Consider the following 19,935-nt stretch of genomic DNA (forward strand, 5'->3'; position numbering starts at 1 on the left):
ACTCATTTTACTAAATGTATCTTACTTAATTGTTATTCTATTAGGCACTGGTGCTAGAAATAGTACTTTTTTAATTTATACACTTGTCTTTTATACACTTGAACTTGTTGTAATTTTGTTGTATTTTTGAGCAATCTCTTGCACAAGAATTTCCTTCGGGATTAATAAAGTTCTATCTCATCTCATCTTATCTCATCTCATCGTTCACTTAAAAGAGCCGGCTCTTTGAACCGGCTCGTTCGCGACCGAAACATCACTATCCTCACTGCATCCCGGAATCACCATCACGCCGCTCGTTGTCGGCCATTTTTTACAAGTACCATCTCCCCCGAAACACCAAACACAACACAATTATTACTGTACATATTTACGGAGTATAACCACCGCAGTGAGACGTGTAAGTCCATCTACGCCGTGGGTCATTGTACGGTCTTTACATCGCGTTTCTTAGCTACCAGCCGTTAACTAGCTAACCGCTGCTTCAGTTGGCTGTTTGTTGTCGTTCCAGCTAATGCTAATGCTAACGCTAACGATGTAGCATGCTAAAGCTAAAGCATTAGCTGACGTTAGACTGCGACGTTGGCTCAGAGGCCTTGGGTCTGTTTCTGCACCGGTAAAATGGGTTGTTCTTTTATTAGTCAGCTAATGTATTGTTACGTAGTAGTTTAAACGAACAAACTTGGTAAAAGGTTGCTCTCTAGCTAGCTAACTTGCTAGCATAGCCAGCTAACGTAATTAGCCTAGCTAGCTGGTGGTTGCTAGCTCGTAACAGTAGCTTACATTATTCACCACAATTATAATGCTATTTGTCGATTCATGTGATAACTAACTTTTAATATCATCTGAATAACTACAGTTAGCTACAGTTGGATTGTTAGTATGTGGTTGTGTGGGTCATCTCCACATCGGTGTGTGTGTGTGCGCAATGCGACATCTTTAGGTCGCCAATTAACTTAAATCTAGCTTTGTTGTCACTTACTGACATTATAACACCGAGGTAAAACGAAAAGCATCACCAGGTCAGATACAAATATGAACATACAGTATTGTTAAATATTCAATTGATTAGAGACGTCAATAACACAACGTTATACAACATGCTTGTGAATGTGCCAAAAGGTATTACCTCATGTCTAATCCCGGGCTTTTCCCATGTGTTAACCTCTGAAATATCATTATCAAATAGTTAACTAATAATCAGTTCATGTAATAGAGCTTGTGTGAAAGGATAACACAGAGTATTGATGCATGGTTGACATCTTCAGTCTGTAAAAACTCAAATATTGTTCTGATTCACAGCAAGCTCGCCAATTAACTTAAATCTAGCTTTGTTGTCACTTCCTGACATTATAACACTGAGGTAAAAGCATCACCAGGTCAAATACAAAATATGAACATACAGTATTGTTACTTATTATTAAATTGATTAGAGACGTCAATAACACAACGTTATACAACATTCGTGTGAATGTGCCAAAAGGTATTAACTCAGGTCTAATTCCGGGGCTTTTTCACGTGTTAACCTCTGAAATATCATTATTAAAATAGTTAAATAGTAATCAGTAAATGTAAAAGAGATAAAGGATTACACAGAGTATTGATAAAACAGACGTGCAGGGTTGACCTGTTCAGTCTGTAAAAACTCATGCTTTGCAGTCGAATATTGTTCTGATTCACAGCACTTTATAGATAGATAGATAGATAGTAACTTTATTGATCCCGAGGAAAATTAAAGTTTCCAGCATCACAGTTCCATAGTGCAAAACATGTTAGTAAAAAAGTTAGTAGTGCAAAGTACAAAGTACAAAAATATAAATACATATATATATATACCAGATATAAAAATACAAGGAGATGAAGTAAACTGTTAAAACTGAATATAGTGCAGGGTAACAGCTGTGATACATGACTATTAAAAAAGTGAATATAGTGCAGAAGAGATTGTTAGAAATGATTGTACATTCTGGAGGAGATACCTAATATATTAAGCTGGATTTTGTTGAAATGCATGTAAAATTATGACATTTCCATTTGGTGTAATGATGCAGCCATTCAAATGCGTGTCCTATACGTTTGAATATTTTACTGAATGTAATCATTAAATGTTAATGAGGAGATGAGGAAGAATACTCTCAGAAAGTGTGAAATAATGTGTTTTTTCCAACCTTGAAGTAGAAATGAAAGGAAATTGGATGTCAAGGGGTGAAATTGCAAATCCAGCATAATGCTATTATTGTTGGTGTTTGGCTTTTGTATTTGTGACTAGCCTGGGAGAACAAAGTAATGCATGTTGAGAACGTTTACTAACAGCCTCTTTGCACTTCTTCTCAGGAACAGCGGTCATGTCCGACTTCATTGAGAGTGAGGCCGAGGAGTCGGAGGAGGAGTTCGCAGAGAAAGACCTAAAGCCTAAAAAGACCCAGAGGTTTATGGAGGAAGATGGTAAGATTTGAATAGTTCAGTTCTGGCTAGGGCTGTCCCAAATGCCATTTTTTGGGCTTCGAAGAGAAATATTAGAAGCTGTTCAAAGCTGTTCAAAGCTTCGAAGCGTGGCGCGGTGCAAAGCAGCAGTCTGACATGTTCTTCTGTCTGTCTGTCTGTCTCCATCTCCCCCATTTCAGTGCCCGGGACAGCGCCACTGAGAGTAACTAATAATAATTAATGTTGAATATGAATAATGAATAATGTTTTGGGATTATTCCTTATTTAATGGACTATTTGGGGATTTATACTTTAATATTACATACTTATATTAAAAAAAAAAAGCATTCAAATACTGATTTGGAGGTCGATTACCATGGTGCTGGTCGAAGCTTCGAAGCATTCGGGTCAGCCCTAGTTTTGGGTATGTGTTTCAGAGGTGGGGTTGCGTGACATGTGGACCACTTATCACTCATTTCTCAACAGATGAAGAGGAAGAAGAGAACACAGAGGACCAGGACGAGCGAGGGAATTTACGCGGACTCATCGATGATGGAGACGAGGAGGGGGAGGAAGAGGAGGAGGGGGGAGGAGGAGGAGGAGGAGGAGGAGAAGAAGGAGGAGGACGACGTGCAAGTGCAAGTGAAGCAGGGAGTGACTCAGAAGAAGAAGTGAGGCACCGACGTAAAAAGCGCAGTAAGTGCATCAGATGTTTTTAACGGGTTAAAGCCATCGTGCTGTTGCAGGTTGTGATTTGTTTATAGAAGTCATGGATGAAAAGGCTGCACAGGAGCTCTTCTACACCTGTCACTGTTTTAGCTGTTTCCATATTTCCATTACCCCTATATGGCTTGCAATAACAAAAACACAAAACAATCATAAGGATTGTTTATGTCTGTATGTATGTATGTTCTACCACTGCAATAATTGGAATATCTGTGTTTTGTAAAATGGCTTCTTACTTGTATTTACAATAGGAAGGTGGTGAAAAGGCCAAAACCATCACATTTACTGTTGTTGAGGTCTACGTACTCTGCTGTTGATGAATGTTGTCTGGGTTTAATGAGTCACGTGTCTGTTTGACAATGTCAGTGCTGTATCACTTGATCACGTCAGCAAATATATACATTTTGATTTGGTACCACCCCTCTCACCACTGATTGGCAAAGGAAGCCAAAACAATCTGTGAATGTGGACAACTGTGATACAGAGAGGAAAACAGAAAAGCTTGAAAAAGTAAAAGGCCATCAGATTCATCTGAAAATGATGTGTGACATATATATGTCGGCTGAAGAAACTGCAGTACACAAATGTCAAACTAGGTTCGAGGCAATTTAGTAGAGGTATCGCCATTACATAGTTTGTTGACCACTTACAAGTTGATTTTTCAACTGTAAAATGTCCCGTTAAGTATGTGTCTTTGTCACAGTTATAAAAACAAACAAATCCGAGGTATCAAGATTGTTTGTTTATGTTATGCGTTTGATTGTTTTTTTAAATTGGCCAATATCAGATTTTTTTTTAACTCCCATATATATCTGATAGTTCTGTAAAATACCAATAATATTAGACACACAAACCTTTTGGATCAGGTCCTCATGGTGTACCTTGTCTGGCAGACATAATACAGTTAACATCATATTGGTTTTTTTTTCCAGGTAGTCAGCAGTGATTTCCCAATATATTACAGAATTGATTATTACGGTGCCAATTAAAGATGTATCACCATTCTGTAACACTGCACTTACCTTTTTATAGTTATTTCGATGAGTTCTCTGGGTCTTACTTTTGTACTGGACTGACAGTAGATTTTAAAGCGAGACGAAATACATTTCTGAATAATCAGAATAGACCTTAAACATATTTCTGGCATCTGTTTGTTGGTCAAGTTTATACAACAGGTTGCCTCCCGTTTTTCTGCGCTTTCAGCGCCACATGTTGCGGAGCCAGATGCACCCACATATTGGTTACATTAACCTCGGCAGGTGGTGCTTGATGTTTGTTATCTGCTGGTGTGGTGTATAATCTTCCTTCATATTTTTGCTTTCTCATTATCAAAGAAAGTGAATGGGCGGCTTCAGCTATATTTACCTGCGTTGAACCCAGTAATGAATAGATAATTGCCGGCATTAGCATTTTTTCCCCATCTCTTTACCGCAACATTTAATTTTCTCAACAAATAATCATGTGTATCACCCGTAACAACAAAAGCACTTCTTTACAGTGGTAGATGTTGTTTCCTCTGACTGAGACTTTTTCTTTTTTTTTCAGATTATGACGACTACCTGGATGACGATGATCTGGACCTAATTGAGGAGAACTTGGGTGTAAAAGTGAAAAGGAGGGTAAGAATAGTTTCTCATCACTACTTTCTCTGCAGTAACTGCGTACAACTTTACCGTTTCACATTTTTGTACACTTGTAAAAGTCTAAGCTAGCAGTGCTGATGCTGTTCCCGTCTGTTGTCACAGAAGAAGAAATACGACCGTGTAAAAACACTTGACGACGATGAAGAAGATGATGATGAGAAGGACTTGATCGCAGATGAGATCTTTCATGGCGATGCAGATGGCGAGCTGGAGGACGGCGAGGCTGTTGATGAGCCTCTCCACCACGCAGATGACGACGAAGAAGGAGAGGACGAGGAGTCAGGTAGGCCAGGAATAATGGATTTTTAGATCTGTCTTGGAGTATCTAAAAAACTAAGAATTAATAGAGAAAAAAACAGTAATGTAAACTCAGTCCTACACGTTTTTCTAAATGATTTGGTATAGAATTGATTTGTTTTTAAATTTGTGCCTTTGTCCCACAGATATAGACGATTTTATTGTGGATGATGACGGCCAACCCATCACCAAAAAGAGGGGCAAGAAGTTCTCAGGATACACAGACGCGTGAGTGTCGTAGTTTATACAGCAAATCTACCCTTTAAAAGATTTATCATTAGTTGGGGCAAGAAGCTTATTTATATATATTTGGTAGCAACGAGACCATAAACACAAAACGGCAAGCTGCTTTAAGACATGAGTGAGTGAAACAGCTTCTTCTCCTCTTCGCTGTCCATCCTTTCCACAGAGCCCTCCAGGAGGCCCAAGAGATTTTCGGTGGAGACTTTGACTTTGCTGACTTTGACGCAGACGCATACGACCAAGGTGAGGAGGAGGAAGAGGACCAGGATGAAGGGGGCTGGGACCGACCCAAGAAGCAGACTAAGAGGAGGCAAGGGAGGAAGAGCATCTTTGAGATCTACGAGCCCAGCGAGCTGGAAAGTAGTCACATGACCGACCAGGACAATGAGATCCGCTCTACGGACATGCCCGAGAGGTTCCAGGTGTGTTTGTCAGTCGTTTTTGATGCTGACAGAGTTGATGCACTATTGTTACATTCTTATACGGACGATACAGGTTTGTTATGACTGCTCTCTCAGGTTCATGCCTTGACATATTAGGACTTATTTATTCTGTGTTTGCCTGATGTTGTATTTTTGATTGCCTGTTTTCCTGACTCTGTTCTCCATCTTATAGTTACGATCGATCCCTGTTAAACCTGCTGAGGATGATGAGCTGGAAGAGGAAGCAGAATGGATCTTCAGGCATGGCTTCTCCACTCTTACTATCTCCATGCAGGTATGACTTTTGCCATACACATTCAACAAAGAATGCAAAGAACTTTCTTGGCTTTTCAGTCATGATACCTACTTTATGTTTTTTTTTCTGTGCCTTAAACAGGAGAGCACAGATTATCTAGACAGGGGCACAACCACAAACTTCAGCAGGAAAGGCCCGAGCACAATCGCCAAGATCAAGGAGGCCCTCAACTTCATGAGGAATCAACAATTTGAGGTACAGTGAGCTCACCTTACCCATCTGAGGAATTTCCTTCATCTGTTTTCTTTGTTTGTGGTTAATTTTCTCTAAAAAAAACAATAACATGTCTGTTAAAGGACTAGTGTGTAACAATTAGGGGGATCTATTGGCAGAAATGGAATATAATATTAATAAGTATGTCTTCCTTAGTGTATAATCACCCCATAATACGAATTGTTGTGTTTTCGTTACCTTAGAATGAGACGTTTATATCTACATAAGGAACAAGTCCTCTCCACGGAGTCCACCATGTTGCACCGCCATGTGTCTACAGTAGCCCAAAACAGACAAACCAAACACTGTTAACTTTTCCTGCTTGGGCCGCAGTCGATAATGTTACTCGCTCCCGTCACTGCCGCTCTCTCTCTCTCTCTTGCTTCATCACTCACTTCCCATTTACACACACACACACACTCTACGCACTCTACTCTTACAACAACTGGTACTAGAGAGGGCCGTTCACATTTTTGCGTTTTGCCACTGCAGCAATCCTACACGCTTGGCACACGGGAGAAGTTGTAATCTGCAACCTTTACCGCTAGATACCGCCAGATCTTACACACTGTTCCTTAAAGAAAGGATGCAAAATCTGACATTGTCGTAAAGAACCAATTTTATTGTGTTCCTTTTTTCCAGGTCCCATTCATAGCTTTCTACAGGAAAGAATATGTGGAGCCAGAGCTAAACATCAATGATCTGTGGAAGGTGTGGCAGTGGGATGAAAAGGTAAAAGCCATTGTTGGGAGTCAGTATGAAAGGGTGAATCTTCTGGATGCACAGCCAATCCTATAGTAATCACTTCTAAGATTAATTACACATTGTTTTAAATCATTAGCTATCATTGGCTTTCATCAACTTGGCGTACGTATGCCACTTCTGGTTTCTCGACTTAAACATTTTTCATCCACCAGTGGACTCAGCTGAAGACCCGGAAGCAGAACCTGACTCGTCTGTTTCGGAAGATGCAGTCCTACCAGTTTGAGCAGATCTCAGCCGACCCTGACAAACCTTTGGCTGACGGCATCCGTCCTCTGGACACCGCTGACATAGAGAGGTACGTCTCGAGGGCTGAGGCTGAAGAAGTTCATCTCTCATTATATGTATTGTATTTGGTTGTGACTGCACTAAGCAAGGAATAATTGCAGGAAACTAAAGTGATACATGGTGATTGATGATAAACAACTCCTTTTTCTGTCCCATTCAAACCTATTTGTATCATTTTCTATAGGCTCAAAGATGTGCAGACTCTTGAAGAGCTGGGCGACGTGTACAACCACTTTCTGCTCTACTATGGCCGAGACATCCCCAAGATGCAGAATACTGCCAAGTCCAGTAAGAAGAGGCTCAAGAAGATCAAAGAAGTGACGGAGGATGGTAAGATGGATGCGTCCATTTCATTAGATGATGATGGACGGATACTTTTGAATTGATAAGTTCTAATTGAAACAAATTTTTAGTTTTGAGTTGTTTGCCTTATTTTAACAATTTGCTACATGACTGATTTTGATGGCTGCCTCTTTAGGTGAAGAAGAGGAGGTGGAGGTAGAAGAAGAAGAAGATCAGAAAGGACCTGACCTCAAGCTGGCTTCTCGTAGAGATATGTACAGCATCTGTCAGAGCGTAGGACTTGGTTAGTTTCCCTTTTTACCTTTATATTTTCTATGTATACAGTATATATTTAGTTTTTTCCCTAGCTTGATAGCACTTCAACTTCTTTTTCTTTTTACTGCAGATGGCTTGGCTAAAAAGTTTGGGTTAACTCCAGAGCAGTTTGGAGAAAATTTGAGAGACAGTTACCAGCGTCACGAGACGGAGCAGTTCCCGGCTGAGCCTGTAGAGCTGTCCAAAGATTATGTCTGCAGTCAGTTCAGCAATCCTGAGGCCGTGCTGGAAGGAACCAGGTACATGGTGGCCATGCAGCTCGCCCGTGAACCTCTGGTCAGACATGTTCTCCGACAGACCTTTCAGGAGAGGGCCAAGATCAACATTAAGCCGACAAAGAAGGGCAAAAAGGTATGAGCGCATGTAATCGCAGACATTTGGAAAACAAAAAAAACATCACACATATGATCCTAAACAGAAAGCTACTACTGAGTACCATTCTTAACATGCATTGCCATTTGCTTATTTCCTGTAGGAGGTAGACGAGGCTCATTTTGCCTACTCCTTCAAGTATCTTAAGAACAAGCCTGTAAAAGAGCTGAATGGGGATCAGTTCTTGAAGATGTGCCTGGCAGAGGAGGAGGGGCTGCTTACCATTGACATCTGTATAGACCTCATAGGGGTCAAAGGGTAAGCACAGTGACAATACTGACAGCCAAAAACGGAAACGGAAAAAGATCTGTTCAATGACGTTGGTTGGCTTGGGACACAATCATTCCTATACAAACGCTGTTGAAATAATTCACTCATAGTAATCAAGTAGTCCGCTTACAGAGTTCATTTTCGGTCTTTTCATACATAACATATGGAAAAACATTTAAAAACTACATTAGACTAATGTTAATTGAGTTTTTGTTTTTGTTTATCTGAGGCTGATGCTGCGTGCACATTGAAATCATGACGGGGAAAAAAAGATGGTCATTTTCTCTGAATAAAAAAGAAAAGCGCACTGGGAAAGCACGCGTGGTTGGAGCCGCCCTCGTCAAGTAGATTGATAATGCCTCGTCACATAATGCCCGATCGTCAACCGGCTCTGCGGCACACATGCAGACCGGCGCTCGGCTCCCTCCGTGCCGCTACCGGTTGAGAGAACGAGGAGCCCCGGCAAAGTGGCGCCGTTCTGCATGCACGCTTGTGCTGCAGAGCCGGCCAAAAACGGCAATGCCTCACCCTTGGTGAGGGAAAAGGCAGAAGACTTGGCAGCGAGCCAGTAAAAAAGCAAAGCGGTCATTACTTTGTATTAATGTAATAAATATACAATTGTCAATCAGATAATAATCTGCAGAGAAATGATGCACAACAAAAAAATTTGGTTATAATAATAATCATCTTCTTAGAGTGATCAATTTGACCTGGACATACGTGATCACCAAAAGCGGTTTCCACTGTATATATGTTGATTCATGATTAAAGGCAGACCAAGGAGGCTGGCCACTCTCATTAAGTCAGTCTTAATCAACCAGATGGAGGAAATCATAAATATACAAACATCCCGAGCTCTTATCATTCTTGTCAGTTTTGTTGTTCATGCACATTTCCTTGGTAGTAGGACATTTACCACGCACAGGATGTGATGTGACCAACTGTTGTGACGCTGTTTTAGCGTCTGTATAAGAAACCTTGCTTGGATGTTGGGACAAAAGAAGGGTTGATAAGTAGGATAGGTCTCCCGAGTTTCTTTTTCTTTTTAAGCTGCAGCTTATCTTTTTATCCACATCGTTGTCAGTAGAGCGTGGGGCTTTTGAATTATGACTGTGGTAATATTAAAGCGCTCCTTTCTGTCTCCGCTTCTCTCTGTGTCCTCCCTCTGCTTGTCCTCAGGTATGCCGGGGACCAGACGTACTTTGATGAGATCAAACAGTTCTACTACAGGGACGAGTTCAGTCACCAGGTGCAGGAGTGGAACAGGCAGCGAACGTTAGCCATAGAGAGAGCGCTCACTCAGTTCCTCTACCCTCAGATGGCCAAGGAGCTCAAGAGCAAACTGATCACTGAGGCCAAAGAGAGCATCGTCAGGGTAATTTCTCATGATACCTGTCCCCATTTATTTTAATATTACATTATTGTATTAGTGTTGCGCATAGAAAGTTAACACAGCAAACTCCTAACAAGGGATGTCACGATACCAGAAATTTAGTAGTCGATGTTCTCGTGACATCCCTATTCCTAACACATGCATCATGTCTGTAAAATTATAGAGCAAAATTGTTACACAATGTATGTTTGAACCGTAGAACTGATTACGAACTCTCTGCTGTTCTCCGTTTCTCCTCGTAGTCCTGCTGCCGTCGCTTGTATAACTGGCTCAAGGTGGCTCCTTACCGACCAGATCAGCAGGTTGAGGAAGACGATGATCTGATGGATGAGAGTCAGGGCAAAGGCATCCGGGTGCTGGGTGTAGCCTATGCGCCCAGCAGGTATGTACCCAACAGTGTTTTTCTTCCGCTACATCAGCTACAATTTATGGTATTAACAATAGAGTGCTCACTTTCAAATGTGGGAGATATACTGCAGGTTTGAATTGCAACTATATAAGACCAAGCAATGTTTGCTGCATGAAAGACAAAATAGTTTCTTACTTCCAAACTTTGCTCCAACAGAGATACACCAGTCTTCTGTGCCCTGATCAACGGAGAAGGGGAGGTGGTCGACTTCTTGCGTCTGCCTTACTTCATGAAGAGGAGGAACGCCTTCAAGGAGGATGAGAGAGAGAAGAAGGTACAAGCAGAGAACACAAATGTGCTTCGGTGCAGTCAACAGATGCTTTTGTTAAAGGATGCACCTTTGAGATGATCACTCATTTGTGTGTGTTATCTTCAGGCCCACGACATTGAAACTCTCAAGAGGTTTCTGTCGGGCAAGAAACCTCATGTGGTAGCTGTCGCTGGAGAAAGCCGGTAAATATTTGATTTCTTTCTGCATGCGCTGGAAAGATACATGTAGACATTTTGAACAGCATTAAGTTATAATGGAGTTGATGTTGAAATGTTAAAAACATGCCACGTGTGTGCAGAGATGCTCAGATGATCATGGAGGACATCAAGAGGGCTGTCGGCGAGCTTGAGCAAGAGTCCTCTCTGCCCGCTGTCGGGGTTGAACTTGTTGACAATGAGTTGGCCACGCTGTACATGAACAGCAAACGGTCTGAGGTAAATACCCAACACCTCACTGTATCTTCATCATACACACACCGGTGGTTTCACTCTTCGACTGTGGCAGTTAACCACAGCAAGTTCTCTAACCGGTGGACCCAAGATGTGGCCCCGATTGCTGCTCATATTCTCCTGACCCTCTGCTTTCTCTCTGTGCAGATTGATTTTAGGGATTACCCTCCATTGCTGCGACAGGCTGTGTCGATTGCCAGGAAGATCCAGGATCCCCTGATGGAGTACGCTCAGGTTTGCAGCTCTGACGATGATATTCTCTGCCTCAAACTACACCCATTGCAGGTGAGACATTGAAGGAATGGTGGATTTATGTTGTTTTTATCCCTATCTATATAGTTATTGTTATATATTGTTGAAGTATGCTTAAATGTAGATTAAATGAAAAAATAGATATAAAATGAAGCATGATTCTGCAGCTGCAACCATGTGAAACCGTTTCTTTTTCTTTTTTGCCTCACCATCTTTCTCAGGAACATGTGGTGAAAGAAGATTTGCTCTGTGCTCTTCACTGTGAATTCATCAACCGTGTCAATGAGGTTGGAGTGGATGTGAACAAGTCCATAGCCCATCCTCACACTCAGAGCCTGGTCCAGTATGTCTGCGGTCTGGGAGCAAGAAAGGGCTCCCAACTGCTCAAGGTATGTTTTTGTGCTGCTGTGTCATATATGAACGTATATATGTATGTCATATATGAACGCGCCTTTTCTGCTGACCTGATAATCGTCATGGTCCTTGTATTTGTGCAGATTTTGAAACAGAACAACACTCGTCTGGAGAACAGAACCCAGCTGGTCACCATGTGTCACATGGGACCCAAAGTTTTTATCAACTGTGCCGGTTTCATTAAGATCGACACCGCATCGCTCGGGGACAGGTTGGTACCTTGTATAGCAGTCTGTTACACGTCGGACCATCGAGATGTTCCCCATAGTGCTAATTCTACCATTGTCAGACAAGCCAGTGATCTACCATTCAGCCTGTTGTGAGCTTATTCCAAAATCAGCATTGGTCTTTCTTCTCTCAAACCTTTCACACAGTACCGACTCCTACATTGAGGTTCTAGATGGATCTCGTGTCCACCCTGAGACGTACGAGTGGGCTCGAAAGATGGCTGTGGACGCCCTCGAGTATGATGAGTCGGCAGAAGATGCCAACCCAGCTGGAGCTCTGGAGGAGATTTTGGAAAATCCAGAACGTCTCAAAGATCTGGACCTGGATGCCTTCGCTGAAGAGCTTGAGAGACAGGTCAGTGTGTGTTGTGGCTTTTTGAACAGCTTGGAAAAAATATACTACAGTGCAGACTAGGGCTGCCAACGAATATTCTAAATTTGAATCTATATATTCCAATTATTAAAAAAAAATTGAATTTGAAAATGAATGTTTTATTTTGAAAAAAATGCAGCACTGTCTGCCTCGCACACACTGAATGCACTGCAGGAGTCACACGAAGTCTCTTTCATTAACTGAAAATGAAATGTAACGTCAGGTCAAGCTGAACGAGGAATAACTCAACAAGAACCGTAATGATGGCAGAGAACTCGGCCACAGAGAGAGAGCGTCACCGTGTCCTAACAGCAAGCGTTACCTATCAGCTATGCGCTCCAGATCGGACTGGAGACGTAACCACTTAAAAGATGGATGATACTACCACTCTCCCTACTTGTGTGTACTTTTTAAACAGAAACACATGTTTTATATTTTAATATTTACTGTAAATGACGTACAATACAACCAACAACAAGTAGGACACTTTCAGGTGATCTTCCTGCAGTCAACTGCTTCCTAATTTTAAGTTTTTTAGTTTTTAACATCACAAATCAGCTGTCCCTTCGTCCGTTGCAGTGCTTTCAAAGTGAGCGACAGGAAAAAAATAGAAACAGGGCGTCCGGCAAAAGTTATGCCCAAAACAGCGCCATGGACATAATGTGCAAAAAAAGTTCTTTAGCTCTTCTTTAGAACCAAATATTAATTTTTGGCCAATTTTGACAGCCCTAGTTCAGAATACTAATTATATCTTGTCCAGACGAAGAGACATGTCAGACACCACTGTATGTTTCGGGAACCTGTAAAGCCAGAAGAAACTTCAGCCATGTTTCATGTCCACCCACCTTTCAAAAAATATTTATCATCATTCTTGTTTTCTTCTTTGTTTTGTCCATGTAGGGTTACGGCAACAAGGGGATTACTCTGTATGATATCCGTGCAGAGCTGAGCTGCAGGTACAAAGACTTGAGAGTTGCCTACAGAGTCCCCAACACTGAGGAGGTCTTCAACCTGCTCACCAAGGAGACTCCAGAGACCTTTTATATTGGTAAGATACACTGCACTGAAGTACACATATTTATCTGTTGAATTAAACTTCACCAAAAATCAATAATAGATTAGCATTAGATTAATGCTAATTGCCATCGGCTGGTGTGGTTGATGTTTTTTTTCCTCCTTTTCTTCCAGGTAAGCTGATCACCAGTATAGTAACTGGTATTGCTCACCGGCGGCCTCAGGGAGAGAGCTACGACCAGGCCATCCGTAACGATTCTACAGGGCTGTGGCAGTGTCCCTTCTGCCAGCAGGACAACTTCCCTGAACTCAGCGAGGTACCAGAGTTTTTCTTCTTTTAACAACTTAGTGGTAGAAAACAGCTGAGAGTCTGACATCTAAACATCATCTGGTTTTTGTTTTGTGTCCCTGCTTTAGGTGTGGAATCACTTTGACAGCGGCTCGTGTCCAGGTCAGGCTATCGGGGTGCGGTCCAGATTAGATAACGGCGTCCAAGGATTCATTCCCACCAAGTTTCTCAGTGACAAAGTGGTCAAACACCCTGAGGAGAGGGTCAAGGTGAGGCGCTGTTTGTTTTTATCATTGTTTGTTATGCTTTGCTGCCGTTTTTCAAATTTCTTTTTTCTTTTGTTGATGTCAACATTTGAATGTGTGAGTTTTCAGTGGTGCCAGTTGCACTACCTAATCCTGACAGATTTCTGCCTATTTCTATCTTCTTCTTCTTCTTTCCTTCTACTGTGCCAGCTGTATAACACTTGATTGTTCCTCTTCCTTCAGGTGAGCATGACGGTTCACTGCCGCATCATGAAAATCGACATTGAGAAATTCAGCGTCGACCTCACATGCCGCACCTCGGATTTGATGGACAAGGCCAATGAGTGGAAGCTCCCCAAGGACACCTACTATGACTTTGACACAGAGTCCGAAGACCAAAAACAGGAGGAAGAGTTCAAAAAGAAACAACAGCGAACACGTTAGTATAATAACAGGATTTTAAAAAAAAAGTAGTTTGAATCAAAATAGCAAATAAAACGGCACACTGCGCTACTTTTGGGAATTGTTTTCCTCATATTACACTTTGTTTACTTAACATTTACTTCCACATCACTGTCCTTATACTGTTTTTCTGTCCTTTGCTTTCCCCTCCGTCTCTCCAGCATATATAAAGCGTGTGATCGCCCACCCCAACTTCCACAATATCAGTTTCAACCAGGCAGAGAAAATGATGGAGACCCTGGACCAGGGAGACTTGATCATCAGACCCAGCAGCAAGGGAGAGAACCACCTCACGGTTACCTGGAAGGTAAGAAACCGATAGAGAAGGTATAACACGCAGCAACAGTAGCACACCATATTCCGGTCTGACTCTGTGTGATGTTTTGTAGGTGGCTGATGGCATCTACCAGCATGTGGATGTGAGAGAAGAAGGCAAAGAGAACGCATTCAGCTTAGGGCACACTCTCTGGATTAACAGTGAGGTAAGTTGTCATGATCTGGTGTTTCCTAATCAAACCTGCGGAACATGTATTGTGAAACATCAGTGTTGCTGTGGCTGCTGCATGTTCTTTAAAAAAGTCTTTTGAATTCTCTGCAGGAGTTTGAAGATCTGGATGAGATCACAGCTCGGTACATTCAGCCAATGGCATCATTCGCCCGGGATCTACTGGGGCATAAGTACTTCCAGGACGGCCTCTTTGGGAACAAGGAGGTATACACTGATTTACATTAATATCATTCTCACTGTGGGATTATAACTCGACATCTCATCTCATTCTACTGCATGTTTTTGCCACAAGTTGCACCTCATACTCCTTATGTCTTGTTCTCTCTCTAATAGAAAATGGAGGAGTTATTGGTCAAGACAAAGAGGGAGAAGCCGACTTTTATTCCTTACTTTCTGTCGGCATGTAAAGATCTGCCGGGAAAATTCATACTGGGCTACCAGCCTCGAGGAAAACCACGGTGAGCAGAAATGTTTTTTCTCCTCTGTTTTCTGATTATTCACTCCAATGATGATTTCAGTGGAAGCTGATTTAAAACGTAATTGTTGATGTTGCTTTTCCTCAAAGCAGCTCAACCTCACTTAAACCCTAAGAGATCCACTTAGACCCATTTTTGTCTTTTTTTTAGGGGGGTACAGTGGGTCTTTAGGGGTAGATAAAAAGTCAACAGTATACGTCACATAGAAGTGGTGTACATCATCTGGAAATCTGAAATTTAACCATTTTCTACCACTAGAGAATTGATGAAAAATTATCAAAAATCCCTCCAAAATACAACATTAAGTCACCAAGACCTTGAGGAACACCATCGAGAAAGTCATGCTGTGATTTGGAATCAAAAACTTTGGCCATGCCAGATTTTCCTCACCAAAATTTAGCCAAACTTTGGAGCGTTATTTAGCCTCCTTTATTCCCGACAAGCTAACATGACATGGGCACAGTAAAGTCGGATTCCACGGGTCCCCACAGAGACCACAGAAACAGCAGACGATTCCATTCAGTGCTATAAATATGAATCACAGTGGCATATGCTTACATGGTAAAGTCCATAGCTGCTGCAGAGGCTCAGTCATACTTGTGCCAAATTCACTTCACCACTCTCCCACACAGCTGCTTCACTGCCAAGACATTTTTTTATTAGACGTTTACGTGTTTGATTGACAACAAGGTTTACATACGAGTAGAACTGAATGCCGTCTTTTTTTGTGTCTAGGGTTGAGTATGTGACCATCACCCCGGATGGCTTCCGCTACCGTTCACAGATATTTCCTACAGTGAACGGACTATTCCGTTGGTTTAAGGACCATTACCAAGAGCCTGTGCCTGGTATGGAAGCGCTACACCTCATGTTTATTGTATATATTACGACATCTGAAGGATATTGTGGGTTATTATCTAAAAAATGTTTCCTCTGTCAAAGGCATCACTCCCAGCAACAGCAGCCGAACAAGGACACCTGCCTCGCTGAACGCCACCCCGGCCAATATCAACATCGCCGGTGAGTCCCGCTCCGTTCCACACATTCCGTTCTACATTTTCAGCATGAGTGGAGTTGTAGCACTATTTCCTAATGTATTCCTTCCTCCCCTAGACTTGACGCGAGCTGTCAACGCCCTCCCGCGCAACATGACCTCTCAGATGTTCAGTGCCATCGCCGCAGTCACGGGCCAAGGCCAGGGCCAGAACCCCAACACCACCCCCGCACAGTGGGGCTCCAGCCAGTACGGCTACGGCGGCAGCACGGGAGGAGGAGGAGGGAGCTCCTCTGCTTATCATGTGAGTGCAGCGTTTCATGTTTATCTACTGTGGCAGGAAACTTGAGTCTGACTGAAAATATATTGCATGTTTTACTAAATGTGATTCCTTTCTTTTTTTAAGTACTTTATTAATCCCTTGTTTGATTCCAGTTGTACCACTTCATGAGTCCCTACTTATACTAGTAGAATATATAGTGACTTGTCTCAGGTAACTCCTCATCACCAGTACTTCTTCCTCTGCAGGTATTTGCCACACCTCAGCAGCCCATGGCGACGCCAATGATGACGCCCAGCTACTCGTACACCACGCCGAGCCAGCAGGCCCTGGGCACGCCGCAGTACACCGGCACCACCCCGCAATCCTCGCACTCTCAAACACACGGCCCCCCACACGCGAGCCACGTGTCACACCACGGCCATCACGGCCATCACAGCAGTCACCACGGCCACGCTTCGAGCACGCCGTCATCCTCCACCTCATCCAGAGGACGGACGCCGCAGCAGCAGCAGCCGCCGACGCCAAAGTAAGTACAAGGGGGAAGATGCGTGGGCAACCTGATGTACTCCAAACATGCGTTTCCCGAAAAAAGCATGGTAGTGTAATTGAAGTTAGTGTGATCGACTACTGTTACACTTTTTTATGCTGTCACGTTCTCGGGTTGTCTGTCCGTATGTTCGTTAGTCCGTCCGTCCCATTCTCGTGAGCATGATATCTCAGGAACGCCTGGAGGAATTCCTTCAAATTTGGCACAAACGTCCACCTGGACTCAAGAATAAACTGATTCGATTTTGGTGGTCAAAGGTCACTGTGACTTTACGTTCGTCCCATTGTGAAAGCGATGTCTCAGGAATTCCTGGAGGGAATTTCATTACATCTGGCACAGACATCCACTTGGACTCAAGTATGAACTGATTAGAATTTGGCGGTCAAAAGTCAACGTCACTGTGACCTCATAAAACATAGATTTGGCCAACTCAAGAATTCATATGCTACTTATAGAGATGTTCCGATACCTTTTTTTCCTTCCCGACACCGACTCTGATACCTGAACTTGTGGTATCAGCTGATACTGTGAATACCAATCCTATACTAGCGTAATAAATAATTAAATAATTAAAATATTATTATTATTTAACAGCTGTTTACTGACCATGTATGGATGTGATATGATTACTATCTTTGTTGTATGGCCTGGCTCAGGTTAAACCTCATGTAAAACATGAACAAATACAGAGAATGAATGCAATAGAACTTTCTTTTATTATTCAGTTTGTCAGTAACAAAGAACATAAATAATAAATGAAGCTAGGAATACATAACAATCCCGTATTCTCCTAGCTGTCTCCTCAGTGGACAGCCAGTGTGCTAATTTGTGCTGCAGGATGCAATATTCTATACTACGGTACTGCCAACCCTCAAAAGGGAAGCCTTACATACTGTACATATCGCTGTTTCACTTGTTGTTTTTTCCACTGTGAAATATTGCCAAATGGCTGACATTTTCTTCGCTCTGACTACCGTTACACTCTCCTCTAGCACCGCACCGTTGTTGTTTGCTATCGTCACATGACAAACTACCCGCAATCAGTTCTTCTTCACTGCTCTTGAATTGATTTCCGGTTAAACATTTTCTCTGGGTTAATAAATGATGGTATTTGATCGGTGCAGAAGGCGTACTCACCGACACCTGAAAAACGAATTATGGGCAGTATCAGACGCAGACGCGGAACTTTATCTAATTATGAAAAATACACACAAATGTCCAACAGGTAAAATGATGAAGTGAAGACATTGTGGACAGATATGTATATAAACTGCAACTTGACTATTTGGTGGAGGCATACAATCGGGAGGCGGTTATTCTACTCTTTTTATTGTCAAACTGATTATTCATGTACAGTGATCTTACCCCAGCTTTATGAAATTTGACAAGTTTAACAAAAATATTGCCGTCGTCTGCATTGTCAGATTTTCCCTCCACCTCCAAGTCAGAATGTGTGATTTGTCTATTTTGCAGTAACTCAGCCAGTTGTTGAATTAAATCAACGAGTGGTTGTTTTTCTGCCGTTAGATGGTGCTAAACACCACAATCTGCATCATTTTAAAGCTCAGCAGCAGCAGCCCACCATTCAGTCTGTCTCTGTCTTTGACTATAACACCTCCCCCTTTGTCCTCCCTCCGTGCAGGGCCAGCGGCAGCAACGCCTCTGCAGTGGACTGGGGCAAGATGGCGGAGCAGTGGCTGAAGGAGAAAGAGGCGGAGGGGCGGAAGAAAACCCAGAGGATGACGCCACGGCCGTCGCCCAGCCCCATGATCGAGAGCACACCCATGTCCATCGCCGGAGACGCCACACCCCTGCTGGACGAAATGGACCGATAGGACACAGAGGGGGGCGTTGCCATACCCCCCACACCCCCACCCACCCAACCTCATCCTCTGTACCGCTTCTTCATCTGGATAACCCTCCACCTTTTGTCTCCCCCACAACCCATCAGCCATTTCATCCAGCTGGCGTCGGAGCCCAGTCCACCCAGCTGACTGTCCATTCATTCTCACTTCCTGATATTGTAGCTGCAGTTCGTCAGTCCGCTATCATGGTTCATCTCACCTCCTTCCTCTTGTCTTCCTGTACGTCCATTTCATCCCAGATGTGTCACCTCCTGACCTCCAGCCAGCTCCTCTGGCTGCTTAGTATTTTGTACAGTCACAATAACACTGTATATGTCACGCAGAAAGTCAGTACAATGGCAAAAAAAAAGAAAACTTGAAATATCAGACAGCAGTTACATATAGGATATGGACCTACACAGACAATGTCAGACAAGCTGTCCTACTTTCTTTATTTTTTGCGATTGGTTTTTAGTTTGATCCGTGAATGGTTTTTGACAGAGGGGCAAAGTTACAGTTCCCAGAATCCACTTTCCCTCCTTTACGGATGGTGGATTTTTTGCGAACCGTTGCCAAAACAATCGCTTTGCCAAGCCAATCAGGAAAGTAAATTTTTGTATGGAATGCGTCAGAATGAATAAAGACTGTTTTTTTTCTGTTTGAACCTAAAGCCTCCGCTCTTCACATCTGTCAAAACAAAACCTGCGACCTGTACAGACACACACACGCACGCCGAGCGTGAAGGTTGAGGCTGATTTATCTAAATAAATTCAAGGAGAAGCCTTCATGTCAGCTTGAGTTTCTCTCAAACATGCTGTATTATGATTAGCTGACTATGTATTTTTGGCTCCTGTAGATAGCCTCTATTGTATTGTTGACTCTCTATCTGAGAAT

The 19,935-nt window shown here is 42.6% G+C and overlaps 1 protein-coding gene across 2 annotated transcripts; it reads left to right on the forward strand.

Moving 5' to 3' along the window:
- The first annotated feature begins 237 nt into the window (after positions 1–237).
- Positions 238–19,705, forward strand: supt6h (SPT6 homolog, histone chaperone and transcription elongation factor). 2 transcript variants are annotated; one of them, XM_074611962.1, is made up of 37 exons: positions 238–397; positions 2,332–2,442; positions 2,908–3,117; positions 4,693–4,766; positions 4,893–5,073; positions 5,234–5,315; positions 5,497–5,752; positions 5,946–6,047; positions 6,150–6,263; positions 6,924–7,013; positions 7,199–7,341; positions 7,516–7,661; positions 7,810–7,917; positions 8,020–8,300; positions 8,425–8,579; positions 9,771–9,966; positions 10,227–10,366; positions 10,550–10,667; positions 10,770–10,846; positions 10,963–11,098; positions 11,261–11,398; positions 11,587–11,754; positions 11,863–11,990; positions 12,154–12,361; positions 13,280–13,427; positions 13,568–13,710; positions 13,811–13,951; positions 14,171–14,366; positions 14,551–14,696; positions 14,779–14,871; positions 14,988–15,101; positions 15,231–15,355; positions 16,109–16,221; positions 16,316–16,393; positions 16,487–16,671; positions 16,896–17,176; positions 18,840–19,705. In XM_074611962.1, the coding sequence occupies exons 2-37, from the start codon at positions 2,343–2,345 to the stop codon at positions 19,030–19,032; spliced, it is 5,307 nt and encodes a 1,768-aa protein (XP_074468063.1). In that variant the 5' UTR covers positions 238–397; positions 2,332–2,342; the 3' UTR covers positions 19,033–19,705. The 2 variants fall into 2 exon arrangements, with proteins under 2 accessions (XP_074468063.1, XP_074468065.1); XM_074611964.1 differs by lacking the exon at positions 238–397 and adding an exon at positions 466–613.
- The last annotated feature ends 230 nt before the right edge of the window (positions 19,706–19,935 follow it).

This window comes from Sebastes fasciatus, chromosome 16 (assembly GCF_043250625.1).
Source record: "Sebastes fasciatus isolate fSebFas1 chromosome 16, fSebFas1.pri, whole genome shotgun sequence".
Lineage (NCBI taxonomy): Eukaryota > Metazoa > Chordata > Actinopteri > Perciformes > Sebastidae > Sebastes > Sebastes fasciatus.